General features: G+C 37.4%; 1 protein-coding gene across 4 annotated transcripts in view; it reads right to left on the bottom strand.

Moving 5' to 3' along the window:
• exoc6.L (exocyst complex component 6 L homeolog) overlaps positions 1 to 12,865 on the bottom strand; it is a 176,479-nt gene that overhangs the window by 48,435 nt on the left and 115,179 nt on the right. For all 4 annotated transcript variants that reach the window (XM_041568650.1, XM_041568648.1, XM_018225184.2 and 1 more), the window contains one exon: positions 4,021 to 4,162. In XM_041568650.1, coding sequence (XP_041424584.1) covers positions 4,021 to 4,162 — 142 coding nt within the window. The remainder of the gene's footprint in view (positions 1 to 4,020; positions 4,163 to 12,865) is intronic.

Below are 12,865 nucleotides of genomic sequence, written 5' to 3' on the forward strand. Positions count from 1 at the left end.
TAGTGCACCATAACCATCCCATGTGTAACTTTGTCTGCTCTTGTATATGACCCAATTTTATCTCAATTTCATAATTAACATTATTATTCTTTAGAATGGTAGACATGGACATAATAACTTATGTTTTTGAAAACATTATCCATTTATAAACTGGCCAAAAAGGCTGGTCAGACATATTTCACACATGACTCTAGGGTGAAGCCTTTTTTAGAAAAAATGTAGTTAAAATGTAAAAGACACTAGAAGTCGTTACAAAACTATAAAAAAATACATCCATAGCTTTGATGACAAAAAAAAGACGAAGCTCTGACATTGAAAACAATCCTAATTTATATCCTAACACAGAAATAGAGACAGAAGACTTTATTCTATATTTAATAGCATATCTGAAGAAGAGCACTAACTTGCCCTGAAAGCCTGCACTCTCAGCTATTATGTTCGAATATAATCACAGTTTGTTTTAAGCTGGCAAGGCACATGCCTAACCTTGATGAAATACTCTGAACATTAATAATGTAACTGTGCTTTAAGTTAAGGGTGTATGTGAGTATGACAGCCAATATGCCGTAGTGGCCCCACATGATTTAGGAATCGCATTTAATATATATAAATTCCAAGATCATTTTACAGTTCTTTGGAAAGTAAAGAGAAAAAAATAAAAAAAAGTTCAGCAGTCATTAAACTGGGCACATTAAACTAAAGGATGCTGTAGAACACACCGCCCCTCCTGTGTCTGTAAAACCTAAAAAGCCATTTATCAATACAGTAGGAAGCTACCTGCCATCTGTGAGTTATTTGCACACCCTGAGTGCTAATGGAAATGTCACTGTTGTAGCCATTAATCCCAAAATGTCAAAGGAGAAAGCTGGAGGAGGCCAATACATCGAGGCATAAATCACAGTCAGTGGAGGGATGCTTGGAATGTGTCTGACAGGTCTTGTGAATGAAAACCCAACAACAATGCAGAGTATAGACCCTGTGATGTCCTTGTTTAAAAGCCTCTATGTAACCAATTCACCCAGAGAGCTTCAGCCATCTTTAAGAAGATCTGTTATTTTGCTTTGGTATAATGTTGATATTTTTGCCTCTAAAATGCATTCAGAGGCAACATCTGTAAAGGGATCACTTTGAGTCCATTAATTCTGCAGAGCCAGTCAAAACCCATTCAGTGCTATGAAAGCATCTACACTGCGTGTTTGTAAGATTTATTGCTGGACAAAAGAAGTATAACTAAATGCAAGAGAGTGTATTAATAAATAATCCAAAAAAAACCTGTGCATATTTGGTCTGAGTTTTTTCAGAAAATATTGAGATAAATTCTGACTTTGATAAAATAACCCCCTAAAACTCCAAATTGATTTAAAACTGTCCAATAGGATCATCATAGCTCCCATTGACTTCTATAGGACCTCGACATCTTTTACTTGGTTTTCGTGGATTTTGAACTCAAAAAATCTCAAATTTTTAGAGATTAATGGGAAAAAATTTAAATTCGATTGATAGTAAATGGGCCCCATAGTCTTAGTCCTGTTATACACTCCCTGAAACACAAGTGAATTCCCATAGAGTTCCCAATACACTACATTGTGTTGATACAACGATAATCCTTGTTCTTTGTCAGAACCAAACTAATCATTGATACAAAAGGAGGAAACATATAAATCTTGCAGTCTTGTTAACTGTAATTGATCCTGAGCCCAGTAAGAAGGCTCCTTTGGTTAATGAAATACTCATTTGGTTTAAGTCTATGCATTGGATTTACAGTATATAATTCACTTAATAGTAAGCAGTTAAAGATTTATGGCTACTAACAAGGTAACAAGAAATCTAGTGAAAAGCAGCTTCCATTTCACTTGGCAGGTCCTTTGAAAATAGAGGCCACCTTCCCCATTGAAAGACATCATCATAAAAGCCAGAGCTTTCACATACAGCATTATATAAAAAAATAGGCCTGAAGTATTTGTTTGAATGCAACGAAAATACTGTTGACTCAAAAAACATACTTTGATCTAACCCTTCACCATGGAAAAATGGCGGCAGTAGCAGTGGATGAGTAATGTTATAGAACCAGAGAATGTGAGATGGAATGAGAGTAATGAAAGCGCTGTAGACACAGTTTATTCCAGTTCAGGACAAGATCAATACTTCTGTGATTCCTCTAAACAATAAAATAGGATGCAAAGGATATAATCTGCTGTACACATTGGTATAAAATAATGGAGTGGTATTTTTCTTCAAAGGTTGGAATTTCAAACATCAATCTAGATGAGGAAACACCATCCAACAAGCATCACAAAAAGGGTGAAGAATTATAAGGAGAATCTATATTATACACAATAACAATGATAGTTCCTTTTTGGCAGTGCTAAACAAATGACAATATAGCAGAAGTATAAACACTTTAACTATACGGAATAGTATGGAGCCTCGCTACTATGGGGGTTATTTACTAAAATCCCAATATATCTCATATTTTATTAAAAAAAACACAACCAAACTCCCATGCCGGATTTTATTAAAAACTTGATTTCATTGGATCGCAGAAAAACTCAATAAAATCGAGTTTTTGCCGGAAAACCCTGAAAAAGTCAGATTTTTGGGCTAAACCCAGCGCAGACCATGTACACTTCAAATTGAGATAGGTGCCTCTCCCATTGACCTCGACAGGTCTGACATAGTGGATTTTCAAATTCAGGCTTTTCGCAGCATCGGGTATAATAAATCTCAAAAAAATTCACGTTTTTTTTTCTCTAAAAATTAGAGTTTTCTAGTGAAAAAAACTAATGTTGTGAGATTTTAACATTAGGATTTTAATAAATTACCCCCGAAGTGTTAAAGGCAAAGCCAATAAATCTTATAGCAGTTCAAATGAGTTGCATGTGGCCTGTATTCTCCACCAGTGTTGATGGGATAGGATTCTGTTATGCTTTTGGCTATTTTGAAGGTCATACCCATAGCTTTTACATACTCCAAATTTAAGAAACACTGCTATAGAGTTTCCAGGGTAACCAGAACACCAGATTAGCATTTGCCCCATATTTTCTCCCTGCTGTGATTCAGGCTGCCTCCCCAAATCCAGTGCCCTCTCCAAGGGGTCTCATCCATACTGTAAGTACAATGTGGCACTGCCCTAAACGCTCTGCAATCATCTCATTCCTATATTTGCAAGCAAAGTTAAACCCAATCTGAACCACAGAACATACCCCAATCCCACAAGGCATCGTACTCAAATGGAAGCTGCAATTATTCTAAGGCGAAGAAACACGCATGGCGTATTACACTGAAACTGAAATTGCACTGAAAGGTCCTGTTGACTCATTTACAAAAGAAGCTGAACGGCACCAACTGGGTTTTAATTTTCCTTTGCTGCTGTTTCCTGAAACCTGATCAGTTGCACTTGTAGTGGTGAGTGAATAAAATTGATATGCAGTAATATGCAGAATATTCGAGACCTGGGGTTTTTGGGATGATGGCTCTTTTTTCCTTAAGTCTACTAAAAAATAATTTGCACATTAAATAAACCCAATAGACTGGTTTTGCTTCCAATAAGGATTACCTATATCTTAGTTGGGCTCAAATACTAGGTACTGTTTTATTATTACAGAGAAAAAGGAAATCATTTTTAAAAATGTGAATTATTTGGATAAAATGGAATCTCTGGGAGACGGCCTTTCTATAATTTGGAGCTTTTTGGATAATGGGTTTCTGGATAATTCATCCCATACCTGTACTTTATAATCAGTTTCTTGCACCAGTGTCCTCTGATAACCAGTAGCTGACAGGGGACAATGGGTGCTGCCTGTAAATAGCTGAAGATATCTGTGGGTTTAAATAGAGAACAATAGACGAGCAGGCAGCAGCTACAGAACTGGAATTCTACCACCTCCTGCACCCTCAAGTCTAGCAGTCACCCTAAAGATTCTGGAACCCAGTCCTATCCCTGGCAACACAGCCTAACCAATAAACCGTAGAAATAAATATGTGACTCTGCCATTCATTATAATATGAAATATTACTCACATTCACACTGTATGACATCTAAGTTAAATTGCTGAATGGCTCCCATGCTTATCTGTTTCAGATCGCTGTCCAGCAGCATCTGTGTTAGAGACGTGGATAGATGTTTGCAGGCTGACATGCAGGCTGTCTGCGCCACCTTTCCCTGAAAGCAAAAAAGTTACACACATTACATACAATACAACACATACAATCAAAGGCAGAGCGTAGTTTTGTATACCATTAAATAACCTAGTAGAGTCTTGTGTTACTTTGCGAAACTGGTTTATCGTTTTTTGTATATCTAATTATGCATTTGTGCGTTTCTCAACCAACATTTTTATTTGGGCGCAACCAACACACTCATGCTGTGAGCCTCTGACAGATTTCACCTGCTCTGATTGGCTCATTCCAGCATGAGTCAGCAATATGCGGTGCTCTACTGACACACGGCATGGCTGACTTGTTTTAACAGGTTAAAAAAATGCTCGGTTGAGGAATACACTAATAAACCATTTATATTTCAAAAACTATAAAAGAAAACATTATAAAACCTGAGGAAATCCATAATTAATATCCACTGCACTGTGGATACATGTTGTTTATATCTAAAACAGTTCCTCTATGATAAAAATCCTTATGTTATTCACTCACTGATGTTGCATTAACACATTTAAGAATATATTTAATTGACGATAGTATTTCCAGCTGGTATGTATGTACCAATTGATAAACAGCACTCAAACACTGTCCACCTTCTCTAGTCCATCCAATGAGTGTGACCATATGTACGCATGACCTTACTCATCTTTACGGCACATCCCTCCACTTGAAACCCTTATATAATATAATGTGAATTAACGCAGAACATTAGTCATCACTGAAGCACACGGAAAAAGTAGTTCAGATCCAAAAAACATCGGACAGCAGCAGATGAACTGCCGAGAGTGATCACTACCAACAGCAGCTCTCAGATTCAAGACCAAATGGTAATTACACTGAGTGACATGTGCCACTATTCCCCCAGCAGAACAATATGAAAATGAATGAAAGAACATGGAGAGAAAACAGAAATCAATGGTCCACAGTTCATTTAATTACAATGTAAATTGTATGAGATACCTAATGGGCATGTCATTTTGATTTAATGGAACAACTAGTGCATTTTAGTTTAATGCACTGCTTTATTAAATAAGCGCCATCTCCCCCTTTTTTTAACAATGATAATGGAATTACTGTATAGTCAGACGAATGGGTTGGCTACTAAAATTGACTTGCATTTTTTTTTATTTACCTTCTTCAACATTCCAGGAAAAAAACAGTTATTGCAAGAAGTTTGGACACAGGAATGATGATCTACACAAAGCAGAGGTATGGTGGGCTTGCCCAGGTAAGTGAAATGTTTCCATTAAAGACTAGATGCATTACATTTACTTAAAATTGATCGATATATTAAACTGAAACTGTGTGTAGCTTTCAAAATCGATATGGAGGGGGTTATTCACTAAACCTCAAATTTATTTGGTAGGGCTTTTTGGGGCAAAAACTCAAATTTTCATGGGGAAAAAGCTAAATTTTTCAAGATTTATTATACCACGATGTTGCAAAAAGCCTGAATCCAAAAATACATCATCTTAAACCTGTCAAGGTAAGGTATAAGTCAATGGGAGATGAACCTATCCCAATTGGAAGATTTTGTCATCTGCGCTGGGTTTAGCCTGACAAAAACCCCCAAAAAATAGAGCGGTTTCAGAAAAAAGTTAAAAAAAAAAAAATCTTAGGATTCGGGTTTCCCCTTGATTTTATCAGGTTTTGTCCCGATCCGATTTCTTTGAGTTATTTTATTAATAAATTATGAAAAATCAGGGATGGAAGTTTGGTTGAGTTTAAATTTTTTATTTTAGATAAATTCAGATTTGAGTAAATAACCCCCTAAAAGTTGTGGAAATTTGTTGATTGGGGGCTAATATTTCTACCCAACTGTAGACAAGTAAGAACATTGGCTGACACCCTTGGAGAACAAGAAAAGTGGTGTTTCCTGAGATAGTTTGCTACTGACCCAAGGCTTGCACTACTAGACTATGGACAACACAGAGAAGACTAGATTGCAGTACAAAAGGTGGTTGCATAGCATGTTGCTTTGAGATGTCCCACAATGGCAGTGGCATCATGTAAGGTTCTCACACTGGCATGTCCACCAGCTTCAGCTGAGCTTATTCTACTTACTCTGTGTTACTCAATTGAGACAGCTGGTTTAGATAAAGAAATTAAAATATGAAAATATTTTTTTCCATCCAAGAAACAGGTGTATGATGGTTATATACAGACTTACGGTTGAACTTGATGGACATGTGTATTTTTTCAACCTAACTTACTATATTACTATGTATTACAAGGTTCCGAGCTCTATACAGGTTTTGACTTACTGTTGGGGGCCCTTTTATTAAAGGTTGAATTTTAGCAAAGAAATGTATTAAAAGATCCAAATATAAAAAGTACAAACAGAAAAACACAAAATTTTGCGCTGAAAAATACAAAAACCTCTAAGGGCAGAGACACACGATCAGATTCTGGGAGATTAGTAGCCCAGTGACAAATCTTCTCTTCTTTGGGGCGACTAATCTCCGGTAAAAATCCCTTCCCGCAGGCTAGAATGTAAATCGCCGGGAGGATGGCACTCAGAGGGCTTCGTTTTCTGAAGTTGCCTGAAGTTTCCTCGTGAGGCAACTTCGGAAAACGAAGCGCTCCGATCGCCATTTTTTTTTACATTCTATACAGCGGGAAGGCAGTTCAGGGAGATTAGTCGCCCCGAAGAAGAGGAGACTTGTCACTGGGCGACTAACCTCCCCGAATCTGATCGTGTGTCTCAGCCCTAAAACTGTGAATAGCTAAAAAAAGGTCCACTAGGATTAGCGCAGCTCTCATTGAATTCTATAGTCCCAAAACTGCTTTTACTTGGTGACGTTTTGTATTAGAGTTTTTCATGGTTTTTAAACTTTAAAAAGATTTTGACTATTCACAGTTTTAGAGAAATTAAAGAAATAGAAATTCAAAGGTTAGTAAATCAGCCCCTTAGACTCTCCACTCTAAAGTGGAGCCAGCGGAAACCCTTGTAGATCAATGGTTTTGCTGGAAATCAAGCTGTACTAAAGAAACGCTGTAAAAAAAAAAGGCAGGAGGTCTGTTCTTTGCAGGAAGGAAATAGTTGAAGTAGGACCACAAGAAGCTACACTTCTATTACACAAAGTATTACTTGTTGGTTTTGTTCTGTCAAGCATAAATCAATTGTTGTTTTGTTGATATTGTCACTTGAAAGTGACCAAATTGTCTGATTGGTTTAATGTAATTAATCTGATCCCTCCTCTCTTTCCCCAGACATTATGTGGAACAGTAGCAGATTTTTGAAGATGAAGTTTAATGATACGTTGGTTCCTTTCATGCGGGACAGGATGCAATAAATTGTAACCATGTCCTCTACATTCTCTGTGATCAGATCAAAGTTCGGAATACTCGTCATTTTTTTTGTTAATGTGAAAACTTGAAAAACTGGTAAATTTACATGGCGTGTTGGGGGAAAAGTTTGCAAAAATACATTCCCCCAGTCCGTATAATAAATACCTTTTTTTATTCCGGGTCAAGAAATGGATTACATGTAACATCTGCCGCAGCACAGGCAAGTGTTGGGATACTATGGGAAAATGTGTACAGGTATAGGACCTCTTATCTAGAATGCTCAGGACCTGGGGTCTTTCTGTAAATTGGATCTCCATACTCTGTCTACTTAAAGGGATACTGTCATGGGAAAAACATTTTTTTTCAAAACGAATCAGTTAATAGTGCTGCTCCAGCAGAATTCTGCACTGAAATCCATTTCTCAAAAGAGCAAACAGATTTTTTTATATTCAATTTTGAAATCTGACATGGGGCTAGACATTTTGTCAATTTCCCAGCTGCCCCTGGTCATGTGACTTGTGCCTGCACTTCAGGAGAGAAATACTTTCTGGCAGGCTGCTGTTTCTCCTTCTCAATGTAACTGAAGGAGTCTCAGTGGGACATGGGTTTTTACTATTGAGTGCTGTTCTTAGATCTACCAGGCAGCTGTTATCTTGTGTTAGGGAGCTGCTATCTCGTTACCTTCCCACTGTTCTTTTGTTTGGCTGCTGGGGGAAAAAAGGGAGGGGTGATATCACTCCAACTTGCAGTACAGCAGTAAAGAGTGATTGAAGTTTATCAGAGCACAAGTCACATGACTTGGGGCAGCTGGGAAATTGTCAAAATGTCTAGCCCCATGTCAGATTTCAAAATTGAATATAAAAAAATCTGTTTGCTCTTTTGAGAAATGGATTTCAGTGCAGAATTCTGCTGGAGCAGCACTATTAACTGATTCATTTTGAAAAAAAAAATTTTTCCCATGACAGTATCCCTTTAAAAATCATTTAAACAGTAATTAAACCCAATAAGACTGTTTTGCTTCCAATAAGGATTATTTAAATGTTAATTGGGATCAAGAAAAATTTACTGTTTTATTATAGCAGAAAAAAAAGGAAAAATGTCTTACAATTTCAAATTATTTGATTAAAATGGCGTCTATGGCAGGTGGCCTTCCTGTAATTCAGAGCTTTCTGGATAATGAGTTTCTGGATAACGAATCTCATACCTGTATTTATTTGGGTAATCATTTCTCCTGCATCGCCTATGCATATGGCAGCTTATATTCCCCAGCAAGCATTATACATCACGTTATGCCAATAAGAGGAGTCATTTATAGATCTAGAGCTTGGTATGCTCTCTATGGAAACTAGTGACTTCTGGATAGTGAGCACATTTTAGAGTTGCTTAGCTAGTACTATTCAAAAAGGAATAGACCCAGTATGAACCACTTCTATTCCCTACTTCTTATATGCTTAATATGAGGGGTATTTAGTAGGAGTTGGATGCATGCACCCGTTTATACACTGGCTACTAGCAGTAGGCCAACAAGGGTTCAGAATTCCTTCCAAAAAACAATTTCTAGCTGAAATGCTTCAAAGGATGACGGCAGTTTAATTTCTGAATTGCCCATAAAGATAAAGTGCCATTAAGTTTAAAGTTAGAGGGAATTGATGTGAGTGCAGAATGCAGACACCTGCTAGGGGGTTTCAGTATCTCTCCATCTTCTCGGGTCTTCAAATTATGCTGAAACTCTAGTTTTTATAGAAAGAGAATCCTTAGACTAAGTACTTGTATTTCAAAGGCCGGTAAAAAAAAAAAAAAGGGGGAAATCTGCTGACACACTTAGTCCTTTCTGTGATGGCCAAAAGCTTTCATTCTCAGAAACAATTGGGGTCGAGAGACATTTGGCTCCCAGGAAATTCTAAGGGTCAACCACATGCATCCTTGCGTGGCAACGTCATGGTGCTGCATTCTGGATCCATGCGAGCGGCATCAAAAGCAACTTTCATCATTCACTGGGGGTGTCAGTCACTATGATTTATGGACTGCATTGAAGAAAGTCAGAGCATATAGAATGAGAAATATGACTACAATCTGCTAATTTGCTTTGTATTGAGCTACTTACCACTCAGAGACCTGGATGTCAGGCTGTGATCGGCAACACAATTAACCAGCCAGTGACAGATCCATCCATCCTCCCTGCCAGACTATGCCAATCAAGGACAGCATGAGGCGACATTTGGTAAAATTAGTTTAGAAAAAAACCTTTTCTCTGCCTTCGGTTGATTGACAGGTTTTGAATTTAGCTTGTAAAGGTGGGCCACCCTTTCCCCACTGGCTTTTTACTGCAAGCTGTGAAATAAGGCTTTCAGTGACAATCAAAGGGACAATGACACAACACAAATGACTGACCCCCACCCCTTCAGGGGAAATAGCACCATTTCTGAAAAAAAGATCTTAATGGCATCCAGTTTAAAGTAAATGTTATTAGCAGAAAAATGCTTGCCACAGTGGAGCAGCACAAGAATGGCTATTGAGTCCCACCGCCATTAGAATATGCAACACAAACAGTTGGTTTTGCTTCCAATAAAGATGAATTAGATCTTACTTTGGATCAAATACAAGGTACTGTTTTATTCTTACAGGGAAAAAGGAAATAATTTTTAAAATTTGAATAAAATTGAGTCTATGGGAGGCAGCGTTTCTGTAATTTGGAGCTTTCTGGATAAAGAGTTTCCGAATAACAGATGCCATACCTGTATTGTAAGGGACTTTTGTGGTGTTAATTCCCCCTTGATCGTTTTCCATTCACTTAAAAGGAATATGCAATTGGTTCTGTCTTGGGTTTAGTTGCACTCTACACCTAGTGAAAAGCTGGCAGTAAGTGCTTATATCCCTTATACAGCAGCGAGTAAGTACAGGGCTCCATTGTGGGCTTTACCCACTGGCACTCCCTAAACCTGAGCATGTGAATGACATGAAAGTAGAGGGAAGCCTACATGTCTCTCCTGTCCCCTGTGAATACAGAGCTACCGGATGCCATATGAGCTGTATCCTGTGAATACAGAGCTGCTGGATGCCATTTGAGCTGTATTACTGGAGAACACAGGTCTCTGTGCTCCAATTTTGTAATGCAATTTGAAAAAGTGAAGGCCACGGCATAAAATTGCCAAAAACTGTTTTGCTCATTTTTTGCAATTTGCACCCAGCCCTGCAATTATAATTGGCTCTAAAATGTTTTGTGGGGCAATTCCTTGCAAACAATGATAATTTTGTAAAGCAGAGGAAAGACGTCATAATTTTTCATGAAATTTTGCCACTAGTGTTTACTATTTTATTGGAGCTTGAGCATTGCCAGAGCTAATATTACTGCTCTTACTGATATAAAAAATACAAAGAAAAGAAAAAATAATATCCTGGCACAATATGCTTTCTAGTTTAATCAATACGTTTTTTAATCAAAACCAGAATTTTCGGGTTAAAATAAAACTTGAATTTTTGGGTTTTGTTTTATAAAAAAGGTATAAAAAAACCTCACAAACTCAACCTTTGATAAAAAAAAAAACCCCTAAGTGTAATTTGTGGGTAGGTTCAAAATGTGCCAGTTAAAAAATGAACCACTTTTGCCTCCTGCAAATGGGTAACAAAAGAATATAAAATCTCATCAAATATGCAAAATAGAATGTTGGTTGTTGATTTTTTGAAACTTAAGAGTTCAAAACATACAACATTGAAATCATCTATAGTTGGAGGATGGAGTCTAATCACTGAGAGGTCACCCAATATTGAGGAAAACAAATTAAAAATATTTCATCTCACCTACAGCTGTCAATCAAACCCAGCTCGCTCATGTTTAGTAAGAAAAAAAACAATTTGTGTCTATATTAAGAAGGCTGCAAAAAGGAGATCTATGGAGCTGTCGGTGGAAACAGAAGTTTGGAGTCTCTCGCTCACACTGCATTGTACTCAATAATCTAATGAAAAATGAAGGCACAAGTTACCTGAAGACATGGCTAACGTCATTGGGATTAAAGCACTTCTAGATAGAAGAGTTATGTTACTGCTCACATTGTCATGTGACAATCTCTAGTGATACCCAACCAGGTGGCTCATGAGTCACATTTGCACACCACTCCCTTTGATGGTGTTCCCAGTGGTTGCAAAGTAAATGCTCATTTTGCAATTCTTGAATGGAGGCAAGTTTTGGAGGAACCAAAAGGACCTCGTGCCAGTCCACATGGGGCTACCCAATCACCGCCCTTATTTTGGCAGCCCTCAAGAAATCTGTTCACCCATGTGTGGCCTCCCCAATGCTTTAAACATTTGAATGTGTCCCAAAATGGCTGGAGAACCTTGCTCTAGATCAGTGATCCCCAACCAGTAGCTTGTGAGCAACATGTTGCTCTCCAACCCCTTGGATGTTGCTCCCAGTGGCCTCAAAGCAGGAGCTTATTTTTGAATTTCTGGGTTGGGAGCAAGCTTTGGTTGCATTTTAACCAGTTGCACTGCCAAACAGAGCCTTAATGTAGGTTGACAATTCACATAGGGGCTACTAAATGGCCAATCACAGCCCTTATATGGCACCCGAGGAACATTTTTCATGCTTGTGTTGCTCCCCAACTCCTTTTACTTCTGAATGTTGCTCACAGGTTCAAAAGGTTGGGGGATCCCTGCTCTAGATCTATTTAGTTTTCATCCTCAGTTAACTTGACTGAGTGTGAAGCTGGCATTAATTCGCTTCTCAAGATTGTTTATTTGTGACCTCTTCTAGACACACCCTTCATGACTGTTACAAAGATCTCACTCTAATCCTGGCATACATGACGGGTAATTTAAATATAATCAAGAAAACTCTGGAATTGTTCAATGATATAAATAAGAAATTTCACTCATAAAACATTCTACCTAAAAATGAAGGGGCTGATTTATCAATGCTTGAATATCATTTTTTTCCATGATTCAAACTTTTACATTTGAATTATGGTTTTGCATGATTAGTAGTGAAAGTTCGATATTACGTAAGCTAAAAATACACGAAAAACTTGAATGGATAACTTTGGCATCTATAAGCTCCCATTTAGAAGTCAATGGGAGTTGTCCTAATCAAAATTTTAGAGATTCTTTTTGACATTATCAAGTTTTTCAATTTTTTTTTTTAGAGTTTGTAGACCCATTGAATGCAATGCAATTATATATTCTGATTTTTTTTAATAATTAAGAAAACAATCAAGTTTTGTAAAATTCTGAGTTTTTTCGAATTAGGTAAAAAAATCAAAAATTCCCAAATTTGAATTTTGATCACTATTTTATGACCATTCTTTTTTAGTGCCGTGATGTATGAGATTTCTATACAAATGTATGCGGTGATGTGATGACCACTACAAAACAAAGTGTTCCCTAAGAGTATTTCACTCTTGGTTAGGAGGTACTTTCTAGA

Source organism: Xenopus laevis, chromosome 7L (assembly GCF_017654675.1).
Source record: "Xenopus laevis strain J_2021 chromosome 7L, Xenopus_laevis_v10.1, whole genome shotgun sequence".
In the NCBI taxonomy this organism is placed as follows: domain Eukaryota; kingdom Metazoa; phylum Chordata; class Amphibia; order Anura; family Pipidae; genus Xenopus; species Xenopus laevis.